Here is a 23,174-nt window from a genome sequence, read left to right as displayed (position 1 = left end):
GAATCTTCAAACAGTCCAGAAGCTTATAAATAAGTATAAACTGATTTCAGGAGGTTACATTATTGCATGTGTAGACACACACAAAATAAATAAGAAATTAATACACCAAGTTGTATCTTTCTTTTTCTTCTCTTTTTTCTTTTTTTAAAAATATATTTTATTGACTTTTTACAGAGAGGAAAGGAAAGGAATAGAGAGTTAGAAACAAGAATGAGAAAGAAACATCGATCAGCTGCCTCCTGCACACCTCTTTCTGGGGATGTGCCTGCAACCAAGGTACATGCCCTGGACCAGAATCGAACCGGGGACCCTTCAGTATGCAGGCTGACACACTATCCACTAAGCCAAAGATATTAATAGTTAGGGCTCTATCTTTGTTTTTCATTATACATCTTGAATATCTTCCCATTGGTACACACAGTAAACATCAGTACTCATTCATAGGATTATTATTATGTGCTCAGTGGGCTTGAGTGTCACACATATCTTTTAACTAGAGGTCCGGTGCACAAAATTCGTGCATGGGTAGGGTCCCTAGCCCTGGCTGATGATCAGGGCCAGCGGGAAATTGGGGGCCCCGCTGGCACTCGCCTTGGCTGGCCTGGAAACTGTGGGTTGGGGGCAGCTCCTGCATTGAGCTTCTGTCCCCTGGTGGTCAGTGAAAATCACAGAGACCAGTCATTCCACAGGTTCTGCTGTTCATTCGATTTGCATATTAGGCTTTTATTATATAGGATTCTTACAATCCTAGGAGAAACGGAAGCTTAGAAGAGGCTAAGTAAGAAATTCAATGTCACATGGTTACTTAAGCGGCAAAACTAGAATCCAAACTCAAGACTGGTTTATGAGATAATACAACACATGGGTAAAAACTTTATCATCATGAATCTTTTCTGACTATGTATAAATATATATATTTATTAGTTCACTATTCTAAAATGTTTTTATTGATTTTTAGAAAGAGAGGGACAAAGGGAAGGAGGGAAACATTGTCATTGTTTCACTCATTTCTTCATTTATTGGTTGTTCCTTATACATCCCCTGACTGGACACTGAACCCAAAACCTTGTTATCCAGGGACAACGCTCTAACCAACTGAGCTTGCCTGGCCAGGGCCTATTCATCAAGTCATTTTATGGTCTGCTGATTTAAACTATAGAATTTACTACTTACTTTGGGTGAGAGTCAAGTGTAAACACTACACAGTCACTGTACCCTCTAACATCACTGGACCTTCTACATCATGATAGTAGAGAGGGTTGACTTTTTAATGTAAACTTACTGTATATCTTCAACAGGCAAATTTAGAGGATATTCTGCATTTTTCTTCACTTTCATTTCATTCCAGTAATCATTCAGTTTATCTCCCAGTGCTAGTATTGTAAGCCTGAAAAGTAAATTATGAAACCAATTTAAGAAAAAATAATGATCAGATTAAATCTTTGTCAAACACAGAGAAAGCACAATTTAGCAATGATCAGGTGGACACTGGGAGTGTAGGGAGTAGGGACGAAGGACCCCCAAAAGTACAGTTAATAAAAAACACTCAATGTAACAGCAATTTTCTAAAAGGACCTTTTTAAGCTCCTAGTGCAGAACAAGGGGCCTCTGGGAGGAAGACACAATGTCACACTTTGGGTCCCTTGTGGAAGAATGCGGCCACCAATCATGGTGACAACCACGTATGGTAACAACCAATTATGGTGACAGGCTCTCTGAATTTCAACTCCAACTGCCCACGCTTCAATTCAAGTCAAACTCTTAACTTTTTGTGCATGAAAGTATGCAACCATTACCAGCAAATATATTTCAAATAGCTTCTGTCCCACAATTAAAGACTTTCACTTCTGCCACAGTAAGATGTCTTTTCTTCACTGAGTTTATTAGCATGACATTGGCTAATAAAATTACATAGGTTTCAGGAATACAACTGTATAATAATACATCATGTGTTTACTGCACTGTGTGTTCACCACCCCAAGCCCCCTAAGATGTTACAAAGCAAGTCAATGGGACCCACTGAAATAAACAAGACTAAAGCCACAGTTCTTCCTTGTCTCTTTTTCTCATCACCTCTACTCCTCATCCATGACACTGCACTCAGTTCTGTTGAGAATATACGTAGGAGAGGAACTGCAGGGTCCTGTGGTGAGCATTTACTTGACAGCCTAATAGTTTTCAAAAATGAACAATCAACAGTTTTATATCCCACAGCAATGTACGCTGAGAGCTCCAACTGCCTACATCTTGCCAGCATTTGCTTGTTGTCTTCACTGTAAATAAGGTATCCACTTTTGCTCATTATGATGGAAGCTTTTTGCATCTTGTTTAAAGAACCTGCCTAACTAAAGATTATAAAAGTATGCCGAGATTGGTTTGGCTCAATGGATAGAGCATCGGCTTGGGGACTGAAGGGTCCCAGGTTTGATTCCAGTCAAGGGCATGTACCTTGGTTGCAAGCATATCCCCAGTAGGGGGTGTGCAAGAGGCAGCTGATCAATGACTCTCTCATCGATGTTTCTAACTTTCTATCTCTCTCCCTTCCTCTCTGTACAAAATCAATAAAATAATTTTTAAAAAAATAATAAAATTAAAAAAAAATAAAGATTATAAAAGTATGCCTGTTTCCATTTTGATTTTGTCTCATTTAGGTCTACAATCCATCGAAGAGCTGGCCTTTCGCTTCATTGTAAAGGCAGGAGTTAAAGTTCATTTTATCTGTACAGCCAGCCAATTGACCTGGTCTCTTTTGGAAAGATGACCATTTTCTTACCGCACTCTAATGCCACCTTTGTCACAGCATATGTGTGAAAATTGGGGGTTGTTTTTTCGTTTTCTCTACTCCATTTCACTAGACTGTTTACCCTTTTATTAACACCCGCTTTCTTAGCTACTACAGCTTTCTAAGAGTTATTTAATACTATGAATCTTCTTGCTTCGCTGTTCTTTAATGACTGTCTTAACTGTTTTCAGTCTTCTAACTGACTACTTGGAAGTTTAGATTAAGCCTATCAATTTATCAACATCCACACATACCTGATGGGTTTTTTTGATTCTTTTTAAAACTGAAATTGCATTTAATTATTTTGGAGAAACACTGACACTTCATAATACCCAGTGTTCCAATTCTTCAACGTAGTATACCTACTTATTTAGGTCTTAAATTTCACTCCACAATGTTTTGTGGTTTTCAGTGTATCAAGGTCTTTGTGTATTTAATTTCCTCTAAAGTACTTGTCTTTATGATGCTCTTATTGATTTTAATATCATGTTGTTTAGCTGTTGTTGCTAGTGCACTGATTTCTGAATACTTATCCAGCAACTTTAGAATACATATTATTTGTTCCTTAATTCCAATTACAGATAATTTTGGACTTTCTACATATTATCATCTGCATAAGTTTTCTGTATTCCTTCCCAACCCTTCTAACTTTCATTGCTTTTTCTTGCCTTATTGTATGGGTCATTTCCTCCAGAACAACTGTAAATAGCTGATGTCTTTATCTCATTCTCACTTTTGGAGAAAGCTATTGATTATTCACCATTAGAAACGATGCCTGCTCTTTTTGTAAATACTCTGTATTGTTATTTGTAAGTAACTATTGTTACTATGCCCTTTCTATTAATAATTTTGTAAATGTTCCCTTTTTTTTCTAAATCACAAATGGGTGTTGTTTTTATCAATTGATTTTTCTGCACCTATGAAAATATCGATCAGAGTTTTCTAAATCAATGTGATGAATAACATTGAATTTTGAATGTTAAAAACCACCCATAACCATCTTGCAATTCATCCCTTGGTTTAAATGTATCATACTTTTTATATTTCAGTGGATGCTATTTGTTATTATTTTAAGATTTTTATATCTTGATCAGGAAAGATTGACATAATTTATTTTCTTGTAACATATTCATGAGTTCACTACCAAAGTTATGCAAGTTTATAAAGGACTTTTTTTTAAATCTTTGAATTTCATATATAATCATTTTTCTAAAAATTTATTTAATTCCAAAGGAATGTATTCCTATCATCTAAAATGATGACAAATTACGCTATCCCTTTCATAAAGTTTTGTCTGTAGACCTACAGTACTGTCCTCTATTTCATTTCTGATACTGACAACTGCGGTTTTCTCCTTTATTTCCTTAATTGCTTCGTCTTACCAGATACTTACAGACTATTAAACTTATCAAAGAAGAAACTTGGAGCTGTTTTATTATGTCACTTATCAATTTATTGTCCCTCAGCTCAAAGCCAGACCTCGTTGCTCAGCTCTGTGACGCAGTGCCCTTTGCCAGCTGAGCCAGGTGAGCTGGGCTGGAGCAAGGGGCCTGCAGGGGGAGCCGCTCCGAGTGCTCCCGGGCTCGGGGGGCCGGCCCACAGCCTGAGGAGCTCCGCATGCCCTGACCCCCCTCTGCCCCGGGCAGGAGAGCAGGCCTAGCACCCGGGTTCCCGCTGAGCCAGATCTTCACCATCCAGCTCCAGCCCACCACAGCCTGCCAAGAGCAGGCCCAGGACAGGCCCACTGGTCAAGCAGGCGGCTTGCTGTTTCGTGACCTCCAGAGATCGGAACCTCTGGGATTGCGGCGGGGGGGAGGGGGGGGGGGAGTCTTCTCCTAGTTCCCTGCCTGTTTCCTCCTTTTCACCCTGGAGGTTAGCAGCTCCTCTTTTCACCTTCACCCCTTTTAGTAATCACTTTCTACAATTCTAGATGTGGGCAATAAAAGGGAGCCACAAACTAAAAATCACACGCCCAAAGCAACCACACAGGACGGTGTGGAATTAAAACGTCCCGGCTGGGAACTGGTCATGTCCCAAGGCCAGTGCCTCCTTGACACAGGTCATCCTCACCTTCACTGAGCCTGTCCATTGTCTTCTGTACCAGGACAGCATAGGTACCTTTGGAATGTCACGTAACTTCCTACCAGACAGCGGCCACGGGACCCTCCTGGCTTGTTACTCACTAGTGTTTGCTGTGACTGTCAACTATCCTCACCCACAAAGTAAGGGAAGCACGTCTATCCCTTTTCTCCATCCCAGATTCCCACCTCCCCTGTGCTTCCTCCAGCTCCTCAGATGGCCATGTCTGAAACGAGGTGCAAAGCGGCCTTCTCTGGAGCTTTCCTCAGTCCTCTGAGATTCTGCTTCCTGGGAATCGTCCACAGTTGGCTCAAATAAACCTACAAAATTCTCTTTAGGCCTGAACTTTCCTTACATTGACACAGTTAACAATTCCTTGTATTAAATTATCCCTGTTCAGATAACAGGCTTAGCCGTCTCAGGACTGAACTCTGAGTGATATATTTATTTTCTATATTATATGTGGTTCTTAATTCACTGATTTTGCAGTTATCTTTATTTCCTTCCTTCCGTTTTCTGGGTGTGTGTTTTTTTCTTTATTTAAGGAGAGGGCCAATGGCATTTGTCTTTGCCACAAATATTTACATGACATTTGCATTCTACTCCAGAACATATGCTCATTAGGACTGTTTGTGCGGCCCTACTTTACAACTAACATTAATGGCCATATTTCCCGGGACTCTCAGAAGTATTTCATTAGTCAAGACAGGAGACTATATTTCTATTTGTAGGACACAACGCCTAGGATGGAAGGCGACGGCTAAATGTGTCTTCTGTGCAAGCCTTTCATCTACTCATTTTCTTAAGGCCCCACCAGGTAAACACACCCACAGGATAAAAACATCCTCAGGAAAAGTTATGAAAGCATCTCCAAAACAAAACATGAAAAGGCAACACACCTGTACTCATTAGTATAGTCGAAATCTTGCTTATTATGAGTTGGCTTTAGGAAATTACACTCTATAATTCCCACCACTCCAACACCCATGTTGTTTGCCTGGAAAAGAAAATGAAATTGGCATTTTAAGCATAAGACATGAAGCCAACATAATTACCCCTCCATGAAGATTTATAATTTGTAGCCAACGTTTTCCTGTCCTTTATCTCATGAAGTTCAGCCGGAGAAACATTGTCCGGCAGGGTAATTCACTTTTCTGGGAGTTACTTCCTATGTATATTAGAGCCTTCCTCCAAAACCACATCCACTGTTGTCAAGTATTCCTCAGACAAGTATATCACCCCGATTTTACACAAAGGAAAAAGACCACTCTGCGGGGACGCAACTTCTTAGCAGTAGAAACCACAACTAAGTCACCCACAGCCCAAAGGCTCCGGCACTTAATACTCCATGTTTGTTTAAGGTTAGCATTTTAAAAATTAAACTCATTTATCCCAAGTTATACATCCAGTTGTTAATGGCAATGAAGTGAAAATCTACATCAGTAAAAATTATTTTTAATTTTTACTCTGCTAGCTAAAATACTGAACTCAAAGCACAAGTCATATTCTGATTATCTACATGTGATTATCAAGTATATTTTGTTAATTTATAATAAAATATTTTTGTAATATTTTGATTGTAGTTTACTTCTTTCTCTTTTTTTTTAAAAAATATATTTGTATAGATTTCAGAGAGGAAGGGAAAGGGAGAGAGAGAGAAAAAAACATCAATGATGAGAGAGAATCATTGATCAGCTGCCTCCTGCATAACCCGCACTGGGGGGGGGGTCAAGCCCACAACCGGGGCATGTGCCCTGACAGGGAATCGAACCGTGACCTCCTGGTTCATAAGTCAATGCTCAACCACTGAGCGATGCCAGCCAGGCATAACTGTAATTTACTTCCAAGTTGATATACAAAGTGAAAGAAAATATACTTACAAAATGAAAATTTTCATAAATACCGGTGGTGCAAAAGTATGGTTATAGTTGTGAGTACAAGAAACAGAGTTTATTCTTTTTTAAACAATATATTTCTTTATTGATTTCAGAGAGGAAGGGAGAGGGAAAGAGAGATAGAAACATCAATGATGAGAATCACTGACCGCCTGCCTCCTGCACACCCTCTACTGAGGATCGAGCCCACAACCAGAGCATGTGCCCTTGGCCAGAATCGAACCCAGGACCCTTCAGTCCACAGGCTAATGCTCTATCCACTGAGCCAAACCAGCTAGGGCTAAAGTTTATTCTTATATTATTTATGAATTACTTATGGCTTACTGTACTGTTTTCCAGATGAACAACTGTACACCCACTATTGCCCACCCTGGAGATGAAGCCATATAAATGTAAGATAACCCTACTCCATGAACAACCATCAGTGGTCCTACTCTCACACACTTGTAAACCACCCTTCAATCTGTAGTTCGTTCCACCTTCTTTCCAACCTCATCTTCCTCTCTCTCCCATCACTCTCTTTCCCACTCATCACCTAATGCAGGCACAGCACACTACTCCCTTAGTGATGGCAGCATCTCAGAACCTCATTTCCCTTCCTCTGAAGGTCATGTTCTCTGCCCGGAAGGCCCTGCCAGACTTCCACCCAGGAGTCACTGAGACTCATGTCAACCACGTTTCTCCAAGAAGCTTCTTCAGATGCTCCGTGTCTGACCAGCTCTCTGTGCTGAGATCCAGCACAGGAAATCACACCACTGTCTGACACCCCCACTTAATCACCCCTATTTAGGGGTGTCAGATGGAAGGCAAATACTAGCACCAATCCATCATCTGGTAATTAATTAATTAATTAATTAATTAAAAGTTGGTCGTAAAGACTATTTTGTGGAGGGCCAAGCATAACCAGAAATTACACATATGCAAATTTAACTGGGTGGGAAAATGGCTATGTCTCTTACTTAAGTCAAATTCATAAGTGGTAAACGATAAAAAGAATTTACATTCTGTGGCAGATACAATTATTTCTTTTGAATCCCAAAGCACTTGATAACTAAGGCCTATTAGCAAAAATGCATTTCCAATTACCAGTAAGATTCAGAAACTTGTGAATATAAAGAGCCCGACATTCATTTACTTTTGCAAAAATGCTCTACCCTGAGCTTGTGCCGTGAAAATATGTAATCAAGACACAATCCGTTGACTAACATTCAAGTTAAACCCATACTATCATACTATGTAGAGCTCATATTATTTCACGAAGAATTCAGAATGAAATAAGATAAATGAAAAAAAGAGGAACACCTATAATAATCTGATTTAAGATTTTATATTAAAAAATAAGATAAATTGAAAATGGAAGTCATAGAATTAGAAAACAAAATATGCCTAGACATAAGAGCTTTAAGAAGATGGTTTTCAGAATTGATCACTGAATTAACACACAAACACCAACAGTAACAAAACACCTTCCTGTGAACACATGTGAAGGACAAACAGAATGACGTGGGACAATGTCCATCACCCGAAACTGAACTCTACAATGGTTATGGCTTAGGAGGAAGGCTCTATTAATTTAGGAACTAACTCCAAAAAAGTAAATCACCTACCAGATCCTGTTTTTTCAGGCTACTGAGTCAGCACTAGTGAAAGCAACCAATTTCATTCCAGCAGGAAATGAGCAGAGATCCAGATCCAAATGCATCAAAAGGTCTGCATGGTGAGGCCTAGGGCATGTTACTGAGCCCGGTAACTCATCTGTAAAACAGACACACAGCATTCTGTCCCCTCATAACATGACTCAGGATCAAATCAGAAACGAGTAACCCAGGATTCTAAGTTCAAAAGCCACACCAACACTATTAAAACACCGAAATGTAGAAGCCATTAGGCAGAAAGCATGTAATTTCACATCTGACCCAAATAACAGTTATCATAACGTATGGAAGACAGACATTGCCTGCTTACCTTTAACTGATATCCAACTTTTTCATAAGCTTTGATGAGTCTGTTTTTATGATACATCATTATCCCATAATGTTCTTTATTTTTGCAGTTGAATCCGAAAGTAATTTTCACTGTTCTCGTCTTAAAAGTTAAGGAAAATTCTGAACACATCACCCCCCTCCCTTCAAGTCATCCTTTCTACTTCATCAGTGACTGAGTGTGAAGGTACAGAAGAAAGGGGAGTTAGAGGCCAGAGCAGCATGAGAAGAAGAGGAGGGACGGTGTAGGGGAGTACACAACTAATACAGCTCCGGACGACATCAGAGAGAAAATAAAAGGATACTAGAAACTTTGGTCGATAAACATCGTGTTCAATGTAAGCAAGACTCTTCGAAACTAGTTGTGTCTTCACTTTCTGTCCACGTAAGATGATCTGCATTCTTGGCTTTAGATATAATATACTGCAGTAAGCCTGAAAAGACACGAAACAGTATGTTTTTTTGAAACAATTATCGATAGCTTTGTTCAACACCACTTACACATGCATTTAAAAAGAAGCTGCCGACTTACTTCATAAAGGACCATTAACTCCAATAAAATATGCACTCTATATACTTTTCACTGAAAATAAATTCAGCATATTACAGCCAGTAAAAATTCTGCAGAAAACAATCTATTGACCTATGTTGATATGTTAAGTGAAAAAGTTACAAAATAGCATGTATGGTATCTCATGTCAATTTTTTAAAAATGTATACATGTAGCCCTAACTGGTTTGGCTCAGTGGATAGAGCGGCGGCCTGGGACTGAAAGGTGTGCAGGAGGCAACTGATAGATGTTTCTCTTTTATTGATGTTTCTAGCTCTCTATCCCTCTCCCTTCCTCTCTGTAAAAAATCAATAAAATATATTTTTAAATGTATACATGTGCATTTTCTGACTCTTCTGTCAAGTACATATCTATCTATATAATAGATGAATATGCAAACTAGCCAGGACGCTGTAACAGCATGACGGAACAGCAGAGACCTGAGGCTGCGTGGTGCCTAGCCAGGGCGTGGGGCCTTAGGCCGCATCCCCCGCCCTGCAGAGCTTGGTTGGGAGCTTCAGGCCATGCTCCCTGCCCCAGGCGGGGGGACCTGAGGCTGCACCCCTGCTCAGAGGGCCTCACAGGGTGAGGCCAGCCACGTCTGGGTGTGGCTGGCTGGGTCTAGGTCTCCTGCGTTTTTGAAGTTCGTGTGGGTAGTGGGCGGGGACGACTCTAGGTCCCATAGCGTGCCCAGACTCTGACAGGACGGAGATTTTCATATACATTTTACTAATTTTCTTTCATTTCTGACATTTCTATTATAGAGAAAGGGCAAATAACAATATTAAAATACTTGCTCTAATTAATTCCCTTTCAATGTGCACAAATTTCGTGCACTGAGCCACTAGTATAGCTATAATTTTAAAAACAAGTTTTACTGACGAAACAGGTTTGGCTCAGTGGATAGATCGTTGGTCTGTGGACTGAAGAGTCCCAGGTTCAATTCCAGGTACCTTGGTTGTGGGCACATCCCCAGTAGGGGGTTTGCAGGAGGCAGCTGGTCAATGTTTCTCTCTAGTTGATGTTTCTAGTTCTCTATCCCTCTTCCTTCCTCTCTGTAAGAAATCAATAAAATATATTTTTTTAAAAAAACAAGTTTTTTATGTCTTTTTTAAAAAAATATATTTTATTGATTTTTCACAGAGAGGAAGAGAGAGGGATAGAGAGTTAGAAACATCGATGAGAGAGAATCATCGATCAGCTGCCTCTTGCACACCCCCCACTGGGGATGCGCCCACAACCAAGGTACATGCCCTTGACCGGAATCGAACCCGGGACCTTTCAGTCCACAGGCTGACGCTCTATTCACTGAGCCACCTGGTCCCAGCTAAAAAAACAAGTTTTATTTAGACAAAAATAAACATAATAAAAGGGGCAGTTCGAAATTGGAAAAGGAAAAAATCCTTATATATATTAAGAGCCTAATCCTTATATATATGCAAATAGATCTAACGGCAGGACCAGTTGCTATGACACACACTGACCACCAGGGGGCAGATGCTCAACGCAGGAGCCACCCTCAGTCCACAGGACAGCCAAGGTGGGTGCCAGCAGGTCTACCCCCCAACCCTGATCGCCCCACAGATCAGCCCTGATCGCCGTCCACACCTAGGGACCCTACCCGTGCACGACTATCATGCTTTTATTATATATAATAGGATTGTTATATTGAGATATTAATTTCCTCAATCTCAACAACATAAACATTTCTCAGGTCGTTTTTCAGAGGTATTTATAACAAAATTATATTAATGTATGTTATCTCTACTCTATACACAATTTATTGCTTTAGGATGTCAATGTGTGTATATTCTTGAGTATTTTAAATTAAAAAAGAAACTCTGACTTTGGTATTTTTGATTGAGTAATCAATATGGCCATAATAGGATACTCTTATCCCATTATTTCCAATTTAAATCATTTAACCACATAGGGAGAGAATGACACAGTGCTAGACCTGATGACTTCACAATTAAAAACTGTTTCTAAGCAAATAAAACCCATGTGCTCCTGCTGGCGTATGTCTGAGACACTGCATCAGAGACCAATGGTAGCATTTGTAACTAGTGGGCAACATGTCTTCCATTATCTGATGCTTTTCTCACTTCTCTGGGCCTGGTACATACCCTCAGGGAGTAGTCACTTTCTGGGGCGATTTGGTCCATCCTCTCTTGCTTCTTGTACCCTTTCTTCCCTGTTGTCTCATCTAAATCCTCTGGAATTCTGATGTCATATTTATCCTTCTCAAAATCAAACTCCGTTGCATTTTTGTAGCTGTAAAATTAATTTTTTGAAGGAACAAAATTTTAACTTCATAACAAGATAAGCAAAGAAATACTACTACTTAACAAAACACCTATATACCCGGTAGGCACTATAGTGGTGGTGGTGGGGAGGGGTAAAAATAAAATGAAAGAAAAGGAATCTAAGAAAATGAAAAAATAAATAAATAACACCTTTATTCGCACACATTGCTAGTGGGAAGGTCAAATGGCAGAGCTACTTTGAAAAACATTCTGGCAGTTTCCTAAAAAAACTAAACTAGCAACTCCCTAAGACCCATCAATTATACACGGCTGGCCATTCACTGTAGAAAACGCAGACTAGCCCTAGCTAGTTTGGCTCAGTGAAGAGAATGTCAGCCTGTGGACAAAGGGTCCCAGGTTCAACTCCAGTCAAGAGCATGTACCTTGGTTGTGGATACATCCCCAGTAGGGGGTGTACAGGAAGCAGCTGATCGATGTTCTTAACTCTCTACCCTTCTCCCTTCCTCTCTGTAAAAAATTAATAAAATATATATTTTTAAAAAGAAAATGCAGGCTATATTCTCACAAAAACCGGTCCACAAATGTCTAGAGTAATGGCCAACAACCCAGATGGCCTTCCGAGGTGCCTGGTTAGACACCCTGTGCTCCACCCACACGGGCTTCTCCTCAGCAAGAAAAGGAAGAAACTACTGCCGCCCTGAGAACTGCATGGCCCTCTGGGACTGGTGCCGAGGGAAAGCAGCCAGGGTCACACTGGGATTCCTTTTATGTGCCGTTCCTGAAATGGAGAGCTAGAGCTGCCCAGGATGCAGGAGAAGGGCTGTGGACATACGGCAGCCTGAGGCCCCTGCAGGGATAAAACACCCGCACAACGCCTGCGACAGTGTCTGCGGTTTGGAGACGTTCCCCCTGGGGGAAAGAGGTCAGTGATGCAGGAGATCTGTCATTATTCTTACAATTGAGCATGAATTGCAATCATCTTAAAATAAAATAAAAAGTTTAAACTGAAAAGAAAGAAAAACGGGGGAGGCACAGGGAAGAAAAGTAAGAAGAAAAGAAAAGGGGAACACAGGAGGTCAGAAAAGCACAGATTTAACACAGCTTTAGTTTACCATTATGTGTACTTTATTCCTATGGGTCAGGATGCATTAGATATCTCAGTATTACACACTCATCCTAACCTTTAAAACTTTTATCTGCAGTGGGTCTTATTCCCATTACCAGGACAAAGAACTGCAATTTCAGCAACAGAAGTCTCACCAGTATTTTTTCTCACCAGATGCTAGGTCATGCTTAGCTTTAAGTAATGGACTAAATGGACAGATTTCTCTGTTAAGAGGTGGGTTTCTATTGTCTCATTTATTTGTTTTGAGGAGGGGGTGGAATAACAGTAAGAAAAGAGCTATGGAGACTAAACCTCAAGGCCAGGAAATTCAATTTTAACATGAAACTATTCCAAATTGAAGCCAAAGTGGCCTCAATAAAACACCCTTGGGAAGAAATCATGAACTACACCAAAAAGCAAGCCCCTTTCAATGCAGTTCTCCTCTGTCTGACCATTGGGGGATGAAGGTAACACAATCACTGCTGCCCGTGCACTTGACCGCCCCCACGGTTACCAACCCGCAGTGTCTATACTTACCTTCTAAGGTTCCAAATGATGATCCTCGTCCCCTTCTTCCCTATAATAGCATCCAGTTCTGCCAGTAAACTCTGCTCCGTACGAAACAGAGAATGCTTCAGAATCGCAGCCAGACTTGCCTCTGATTCCGCTAAATTAATCATCTGGCGTATATCCTAAGTTAAAGACTTAGACCGAAACATATTTTCCACAAGTGCAATATGAAAACCAACTCAAATTTCAAATGGCAGTCTTATTTCAAATGAACACCCAGGGTGAAGTATGGGCAAGTTCATTACACCTAATTTAATGGTCCCAATGTTTGAAATGTGGCTATACAGAGGATATTTTCCTAAAGATATCTTATTTGTCATGGTAATTAGTGAAATTTTCAAGCCAGACCACAAGTCCCATCAGAGCACAGTAAGACGGAAACCAAGAGGAAGACTACAGAAGCTCAACTTGAAAAGCAACTGCCTAACAGTTAAGGACTTCCATGGCAACATTCCCGCAGAGAACAGAGGAACACCTAGCCACAGACAGAGGCAGAGGCAGGGACAGGAACAGGAGCCAGAGGGAAGAATCTGGAGGAAGGCAAAAGGACAGAAGGGTTCACACTATTTCTTCAGAGTTTCTAAATCGTTTCCATTTCAAAACCAAAAGGATATGGTGTTGGTTGAAGGCCACTATTGGGACAACAACATGTTCTGCTTGTATGGCTTCCAAGTAGGTCTGAGACAAGAGGCCCACGCTCATGATTTCTCCATTTTTGGTGAAAACAATTGCATCTTTACCCAAACGCATGGAGCCGGACTTGAAACCATTCCCGTACAATCCCACTGGGACATGACCGTTCACGGTGACTTTGTCACTGAAGCCAAAGCTAAAGAGAAATGACAGATTTAAAAAATAAATATGGATAACCTTCATGTTTTTAATTCAATAACTATAATAGGTGAAGAGCCTAGTTTTGTATGTTGGCGTCATCCTCCCTGGATCTACAATCTTGGGCAAGTAACTGCTAAGCTGCCTTGGAATGTCTCCCCGCCTCTGAAATGAAGGAGACAAAGTCTACATCACAGGGGTGTGTAAGGACCACACGCACCAAAACAGGAGCGTGGGGCTGAACGGCCGGGTTATAATGTGAGTGCCTGGGCCCTTGAAATTGCACCCCCTAAATCTCTCCTGTCAGCGTGGAGATCTCCTGTTCTCAGCACGCCTTCCTAGTATGTTTCCCGACGGGGCGGCCTTGGCTTTCTGGCAGCACAAGGAGTATTTGAGGAACAGTAAAAGACCTCTACTACCGAATTCTCCCCCTACCCTGTACCTGTGGCTATGTATGTTCGTTTCCATTTCAGACACATCTGGCTTCATCCTGACATCCTATACTGTGACCCTAGAGCCCAAGGCCTTATGACTCTCTTCTGCTGCTTCCTCATCCTCTGAAGAATCCCTTTAAAATTACCTCACAAAGTGGTAAGTTTCGTTGGAAATACTGGTTAAAACTAATTTACACTAAAGAATAAATGAACTGATACCAATGTGCTATAGCTCTATAAATGGTGGAATTCTAGATTGGGTAGGACATGGGGGAGGAGGGGGGGAGATGATGAGAAGAATGGTAAGGATTGCCTAATAACCTAATAGTAGAAATGAAGTAAAACTTAGAGAACAGAGCACACTGCCAGTTTTTAACAAACAAAAACTATGGGCAAGAATACAACACATGAAACCCTTGAATTAGGTAAAAGCAATGGTTTTAAGAAATGTGACACTTTCACATACCTTAGCATTTTATGTAATTTATCTGAAGTCATTCCATTGCCATTATCAGTGAAGGTCAAGCATATGTGCTTATCTATCACTGTTTTGTCAATCCAGATCTGTTTAGCATTCACGTCAGGATCGTATGCATTATCTGAAAAACAAAATTTGGGAAATTGTTTGCATTTTTTAAAAACACAACTAGTTCAGGACAATCTTTTAACAAGCAACAGAATAACATATTTTAAGAACATTTAAAAAGTTGAAATGTTAACCTCTGAGATTTAAAAACATAAAACTACAGCATTTACTCTGCTATATATCGCTGACTATGACAGAATTAACTCTTTCCGAAGCCCTCCATACAGAGCGAGTCCTGGTCCTCCTGACACTGGGCAAGTACAAAAGCAGGCCTCGCTGTCCACAGATAAGCAAGTTAAGGTCTGCCCACAGATCAGCTGGCTCTCTATCACCGGGAAGCTGGGCGCTGGTGGCAGCTAGCACTCACGCTGATGAAGAAGAGACACAGTTTCTGCTAAGTTGCAAACACAGATGAAGGTTTACCTTCTACAGAGTTCTTCAAATGTGTCTCTTTTCAATAAAGAGAAAATCACAGGCCCCAAACGGTGTTCCTTGTGCTAAATAACTGATACCAGCCCTCGCTGGTTTTGCTCAATAGTTAGAGCATCGGCCTATGACTGAACATTTCAGGTTAAATTCCAGACAAGGGCACGTATCTCAAATGATCCTCCTCTCACACTGAAGTTTCTCTCTGTCTCTCCCCATCCCTTCCACTGTCTCTAAAAATCATTGGGAAAAATATCATTCCCAACTATTAAAAACATACTACTAATTTCTTAAAGATCTAGTTCTTTTAGAAACAGAATAAAAATATTTCCAACATAAATACTTTATGAATTCAGTCAATTAAAATACTTTAAAGTAGTATAGTAGTAAAGTTGAACAGTGATCAATTTGACTAATCTGACATCCATATGAATAACTGTCATGCTAGTTAACTTTTACCCATAATGTTCTCATTCAAGATACCTTTTTTTTAATAAAGCACATTTATATAATATTTTTCAATGAATTTTTTTTAAACTTCAATTGCGAGCAATAGGTTACATATGAAATGTCAGTTTTACATACCTATTAATTCAGCAACTGCACTGAATGGCCAAGTGTGACTGGTAGAATTGGTATGTAAAAACTTCGGGCAAAGCTGGAAAAAAAAAAAAATTCATGTAAATTAATGCAGGTCTCACTTTTAGGAACAGAAACCGAGAGAAAAATTCTGAGGTTCTAAATAAAATACAGTGAGCGAGAGTGAAAGGAACCAGTCCAGGCTGTGGACCCACCCCCAGCAGACGGCTCGCACTCCTGCCTGGGCGCTGGAGGTGGCATCACCTTCGGCAGCATCCTGCCAGTGCACGGGCTTCCATACGGCTCCCCACAGCCAGCCACAGTGCCAGCTCCTTCCTTACAGGCTGGCGCCGCCCAGGACGGCCGCGCACCTTCCCCGCCCCAGCCTGCCTACAGCCGGCGCGAACGCCTTCAAACAACCTCACCGTCTTTCCCACCGCACTGCCCGCCGCCGCCAGGCCGGCACAGGTCCCTCTCCGCCTGCCTGTGCTGGGGAGACTTCCTGCCCAGGACGGTCCTTTCCTGCCCGGCTTCTGGCTCAATAAACCCTTCCTTTCTGAAAAGCTTTCAGCCAGGGGGATTTTTTATTTGTTTATCAATGTAATTTTCGGTCCTTTCATTAAACACTGAGACCCAGACCCAGTAACAGTAAGTGGCTGCTTCTTTCAGGAAATACCTGGGAAGTGATACCTAAGGTAAGATTCCTGGAAGATAAGACTGTTCATCATCGAGTTTACTCACCAAGACTTCCTTCAAAACCCTTGCCTCCTAATATCCACCAACCCAAAGCCATAACATCAAAAATTGCCCAATCCCAAAGTTACCAACCTTGCAAGACTCTCCTCAAAATTACCCACCAAGGCTTCCTCATCTCTGCTGCGGCACCACTAAGGCCGTGTCAGGGTGTCTTCCACTGAGGGCCTGAGGCCTAACAAACCCAGCTTTGTCTTTAACCCACAGGCTTTTCTGGACTCTCCTGAAAGGTCATCACAGATGTACTTACAGCAGCAGTTACATCTACAAACCCTTCAAACAATGTTCAAATGCAACAAACCTTCACTGCCAAGGATTTTATGTTTGATTAATTCACATTAATAAAGTGTGAGAATGTGCCAATCAACCTCACGAACAGGGATCTCTGCACTGCTGAGTACTGTAAATATCCAATGTGTAAACATGCACAAATGGCTTTAAAAGGCTGGGGCTTGAATACTTCAACATGCAGAGACTCTCATGCGACGAGGACGCTAGCATTCACTGCGAACAGATTCCGTCCTATTTAAGGGGAAAAGAGGCACCTCAGTGTTTCCTAGAAGAGCCTGGAAATGTGATTTGAGTATCAATCAAATCGGCTCCAGGTGTCAGAGAGGTCTGCCCCTCTCTGTCCACACTAGGTTTTGGATAATCGCCAAGAACTCATTCGGCATTGGGTTGAAGTTCACTGTGAGATGGTGTCCCGGCTGGAGGCTGCGTACTTTGGACCTGCTGCAGCAAGCATCCATGCCATGAGGGACATAGGCAATCAGACTTCCCAAAGCACACGTCACAGAGCCAGCCCTTCATGACAACCAATGTCCAGATTTCCGTCTTCTCCCACCAACCTACCTGAGGATGCGCCAGCACTCATGGTCCCCGCTCCTTGCTCAACTACCATTCTACAATTTATATTTTAAATGGCATATTGCTCCACCTTTCTAAATCTTACCATGGGGCATTAGGGTATAAAACCTTTAGCTTCCAAAGAAGAGTGTGACTAACCAACCACCATGAACCCTTAGGGTTTGCCTCTATTTCATGCATTTCTGTCAGGTGTGAAATCGGGAGTTAACAAGTTGGGCCCATGTTGAACACTTTGATTTTCTATGTAAGGCATAGTGTGGTGGTGGGAATGTCAAATTTTATTTAATGACTTCATCATATACACAGGCTCCAAAGTGACACAATACAAACTGTTACTGAGGAAGAGTCCCAGGAGAGCAGAGCAAAGAAGGAATCAGTGAGAAACAAGGAATGCTAAACAGTAGCCTTTTGGTTATTGAATCATAGCAATTTTCAACTATTTTTTAAATATTTTATTGATTTTTTACAGAGAGGAAGAGAGAAGGATAGAGTTAGAAATATCAACCAGCTGCCTCCTGCACCACCCCCTCTGGGGATGCGCCTACAACCAAGGTACATGCTCTTGACCGGAATCGAACCGGGGGCCTCCCGGTCCGCAGGCCAACGCTCTATCCACTGAGCCAAACCGGTTTTGGCTCAACTATTTTTTATACTAACTGGAAAGAAAACCACTTGAACAGCCAAAACAGCAGTGTAACAAACACACACACACACACACACACACACACACACACACAAGCAGACCATGATGAGGAATGTATTAAGTGTATGATCCTGAGCAGTAAAATTAACCTCTGTGCTTCAAGCTGTAAAAATGAGGTTAATGGTGTCCACTTACAAAATTGTTAAGAAGAATTAAATAACTTAGTATTTGTGAATGCTTAGGATATCTGGAACATAAGCCTTGCAAGTATTTTAAAAATGAATTGCTTTAGCCCTGAATGGTTTGGCTCAGTGGATGGAGCGCCAGCCCTTGCACTAAAGGTTCTCAGGATCGATTCCTGGTCAGAGCACCTGCCCAAGTTGCAGGCTCGATCCCCAATAGGAAATGTGCAGGAGGCAACCAATCCATGATTCTCTCTCATCATGCATTTTTCTATCTCTCTCTCACCTTTCCTCTCTGGAATCAATTTCTTTTAAATTATATATTTTATTGATTTTGTACAGAGAGGAAGGGAGAGAGATAGAGAGTTAGAAACATCGATGAGAAAGAGTCATCGATCAACTGCCTCTTGCACACCCCCGACTGGGGATATGCCCGAAACTAAGGTACATGCCCTTAACCGGAATCAAACCCTGGACCCTTCAGTCCCCAAGCCGACACTCTATCCACTGAGCCAAACCGGTTTCGGCTGGAATCAATTTTTTTTTTAAATATATCCCTTTAAAGACACAACTCATAAAAATAAGGAAAATCCTTAAGGACCTCAAGTAGAGAAGATGAGATTAAGAACAAAACTAAGATTTGAAAATGGGATGCACTGCAGGTTAGATGGGGTGCTTACAGGGAACACAGGGTTTCCGTTTTAATGGCGACCCTGTGACTGACCTGGCAGAAAAGCAGCACACACTGATCCTCCCGCCCCCTCGATGAAGAGACAGGAAGGAGGGAATCTGCCTAATGCAAAGCTTGTCTGTCCAGGTCTGGACTCCGGGTGTTAAAGGAAAAAACATACCATGAAGATCTGCAGCAGGGCAGCCTTCGCCTGCGTGCCTGGGTTGCAGAGCAGCCCGGCTTACATAACCTGCAGATTACTGTGCAGACCTCGCCCCGCCAGACCGCGCAGATCCCCGGGTCGTTACTTGGGGATATTGGGCACATCTAAAATAACACTTCAGCCCACCATGAAAACATGACCCCCCCCTAAATACTAGGGGAAAGACATCGCCCTACAACACAGATAGCCCTTTAGATCACTGCACATTTAAAAAGTACTTTCCAAAAAAGGCGTGTGCGTGCACACACACACACAAGATGTGTTGGAAATCACGCAGATTTTTTTTTAAAAAATCAATAGTCACCCGAAACCGGTTTGGCTCAATGGATGGAGCGTCGGCCTGCGGACTGAAAGGTCCCAGGTTTGACTCTGGTCGGTTGGGGGCATGTACCTTAGTTGCGGGCACATTCTCTCTCATCTATCCCTCTCCCTTCCTCTCTGTAAAATATCAATAAAATATTTTTTTAAATCAATAGTCACAAACTTTAAATAAATTCTTTATATTTGTACTGATTTCTAGGGAGAGGGATAGAGAGAGAGAAACATCAATGAGAAAGGAACACCGCTGATGAGCTGCCTCCTCTAAGCCCCTACTGGGGATCAAGCCAGCAGCCTGGGCATCACCCTGATTAGGAATCGAATGAACTCTTGATATCTGAAGCAATACTCAGCCACCAACAACATCAGCTGGGCTAACTAACTTAAATGTAAAGCTTTTAAACATGGAACCCTGCACACACAGTGCTTACCTCTTCTCTGTCCTGAATCTGCTCTCTGATGAAGGAGAAAAAAGACATAAGCCCAGAAGAACAAAATGAACTAACAGTAGACAGAAGTCAGTAGTTTGGAAATCTTAACTGACTGAATAACCTGGAAAGAGAAAAATCTGAAGCAGGGGATAAGAAACCCAAACAGGAAGAGGCAGGAACCTTGAAATAACCCTAGAAAGCTTGGGAATTAGACTTCGGTGCCTGCTCTAGTTATATTAGTGTGATGTGTGAATTATATTTGTGTGATGATGCTTAGCATAACTAACTCCATTTTAAAACTTAGAGTGCTTATTTTGAAGTTGTTTTGAAGTTGTAACCCTGAGTGTGTGTGAACGCCCTAACGGGTGCTAATCTTTAAAAGTGTAAACATGTTTACCCCATGTGTGAACGCCCTCACATGTGTTAATCTCTAAAGTTGTAAACAAGCAGCAATGTGCCAGGTAATGCTGCCTGAGACCCCCGATAAGACACTGAAGAAGACATCATGACTCAGCAAGAAACGGCCATAAAAGAAGGGACCTGGAGGCCCCGGTCAGAAACCACAGGCTCCTCCACCGCCGTGCTCTCCGCTCCCTTCCTGCTCCTGTTCGAAGCTCTGCCCGAGTGCGCTGTCCCTCTGCCCGTGAGCCGAGCCTCTGAGGCTCAGCTGTGACCGAAGCGCTGCCGTGGCGTGTGTGTGTGTGTGTGTGCGTGTGTGTTCCCGTCCAGTGTGTCTGTGTGTGTGTGTGTGTGTGTGTGTGTGTGTGTGTGTGTATCTGTCGGCGCGGATCTCCAGGTGACCTGCCTAGGCTTCTGGAAACCACCAGGACTCTGGTAAATAAACCGTGTGATTCGTGCATCTTAAATGTTTGTCTCTTGTGTTTAGTTTATGCTCAGTCAAACTCAGTAAGAACTATGGGCAGCCCGTGTAAGTCCAGTTTCTGGCTGAGGAACCCGTCACCTGTGCATACGTCCCCACCTGAGGCAGAGTTGGAACAGCGCCTTTAGAACCAAAGGTACGAGAGGCCATATGAAAAGGAGACAGGCTGAAAGTCTTTACAAGAATCAGTTAAGATTCCCTGAGATCCTTCTTTCACCCTCAGCAACCCAACCCTGCAACTACCCTCAGCAACCTGTCAGAGACTGGAGAGTCCTCTGGAGAAATCAGTGATGGCAGGCTCACGCACAACTCAAGACCATGTTAAGAGCAGGTCAGCAAACGGCCCAAAAATAAATCTCCTCATGAGCTGAATAAAGTTACTTGCACCCCCTTCCTTACACCATATATAAAAGTTAACTCAAAAGACCTAAACATCAGAGCTTAAATAGAAAACTTAGAAGGAACAGGGGGTAATTTTCATAACAATGGATTTGGTAATGATTTCTTGGAAATAACACCAAAGCACAAGAGACAAGTAGAAAAAAATAGATCGTACTTTTATATGAAACAGGAATTTAGGGGAATATAGGCAGGCTTAGGGAATGTTTAGAATTGGGGTCCAGGGAAAAGTCCTAGGGCTACAGATTGGGAAGCAAGCCAGGCGCAGTTCCATGTCCATAAGACAAGGAAGCAGCACAGGTCCATCCCCATAAGACAGGTCCATCCCCATAAGACAGGTCCATCCCATAAGACAGGTACATCCCCATAAGACAGGTCCACCCCCATAAGACAGGTCCATCCCCATAAGACCAGGAAGCCAGGTGCAGGGAGCAGCAATAGTTGCATTTCCGTAAGACAAGGGAGCTGGAAGTACCCAAAAAGGTCTATATTTACAAAATAAAGAAGAAAGCCCAGAAACAAAAGAACAATGAGGGAGGAGGGCATCACATGTCCCACGTGGTTGACCTTTGAGTTCAGGAGTTGCTATAGTGACCAAATCAAAAAAGATAATGGCCAATCAGAGGGGCTATCAGGACACAGGAACTACAGCCTTTAAAGACCATGGAAACAGGAAGTTGGAGGGACCCCTTCCCCATGTGGGAGTCCATTCTGTGGGACTCTTTCCCTCTCCCCACGTGGGAGTCTGTACTTGTTCTTCAATCAATCTCCACCTTTGTTCTACTACTCTCTGTCCGGGGATTCATTCTTGGGCTCTGGCGGACAAAGAATCGGGTTCCAGTCCAAAAATTCTGCTTCAGCCGGGACCTGTTTGGCTCAGTGGATAGAGCATCGGTTTAGGGCACATGTGTCAAACACAAGGCCCGCGGGCCAAATCCAGACCGCCAGGCCTTGCAATGTGGCCCAGGCCTTGCAATGTGGCCCGCACCGCGCTGTCATCACTGCACTCCGCTGTCAGTTTATGACATTGTCATTTTATGACTGTTCAGTAAACCATTCGGCCCGCGATTTAGGCTGAATTTTAGATTTTGGCCCCTTCTCTGATTGAGTTCGACACCCCTAGTTTAGGGACTGAAGGGTCCTGGGTTCGATTCCGGTCAAGGGCATGTACCTTGGTTGCAGGCATATCCTCAGTAGGGGGTGTGCAAGAGGCAGCTGATCAATGACTCTCTCTCATCGATGTTTCTAACTCTATCTCTCTCCCTTTCTCTCTGTACAAAATCAATAAAATATATATATATAAAAAAAAAAAATTCTGCTTCAGGTATATCAAAGGACAAAATCAACAGTGAAAAAGCAACCTAAAGAATGGGATAAAGCATCTGGACTGTTTGATTAAAATCCAGAAAATATAAATAACTACTTCTCAACAACAAAACAAACTAATTTAAAAAACAAAGAAAGGCCTTGGATGGCTATTTCTCCAAAGATGGGACACAAATGACCACTAAGCACCTGTGAAAAGATGCTCACAGCACACTAACCATTACGGAAATGCAAACAAAAACTAAGTACTCTTAACAAACACAACCAGAAAACAAGAAGTGTGGGGATGTGGAAAAACGCACTCCTGTGCATGCTCTGAGGGAACATTAAATGGTGCAGCCACTATGGAGGGTCCTCAAAAAAACTGAACATAGGATCACCATATAAGCCAGCCAT

General features: G+C 42.1%; 1 protein-coding gene across 2 annotated transcripts in view; it reads right to left on the bottom strand.

Moving 5' to 3' along the window:
• The window catches only part of MORC3 (MORC family CW-type zinc finger 3), a 50,195-nt gene that overhangs the window by 22,001 nt on the left and 5,020 nt on the right, over positions 1-23,174 (bottom strand). The window contains exons 2-10 of one of the 2 annotated variants that reach the window (XM_084873602.1): positions 16,093-16,165; positions 14,962-15,094; positions 13,845-14,059; positions 13,198-13,345; positions 11,415-11,562; positions 9,044-9,172; positions 8,722-8,841; positions 5,761-5,858; positions 1,283-1,387 (exon numbers count right to left, since the gene is read on the bottom strand). In XM_084873602.1, coding sequence (XP_084729728.1) covers positions 1,283-1,387; positions 5,761-5,858; positions 8,722-8,841; positions 9,044-9,172; positions 11,415-11,562; positions 13,198-13,345; positions 13,845-14,059; positions 14,962-15,094; positions 16,093-16,165 — 1,169 coding nt within the window. Of the gene's footprint in view, positions 1-1,282; positions 1,388-5,760; positions 5,859-8,721; positions 8,842-9,043; positions 9,173-11,414; positions 11,563-13,197; positions 13,347-13,844; positions 14,060-14,961; positions 15,095-16,092; positions 16,166-23,174 lie in introns of both variants that reach the window. The other variant, XM_084873603.1, reaches the window with a different exon arrangement.

The sequence above is a fragment of the Pipistrellus hanaki genome (genome assembly GCF_964339955.1).
Source record: "Pipistrellus hanaki genome assembly, chromosome: 2".
NCBI classification, from domain to species: Eukaryota; Metazoa; Chordata; class Mammalia; order Chiroptera; family Vespertilionidae; genus Pipistrellus; species Pipistrellus hanaki.
Note: the sequence above shows the minus strand (reverse complement) of the source record. Positions and strands in the feature narration are given on the sequence as shown.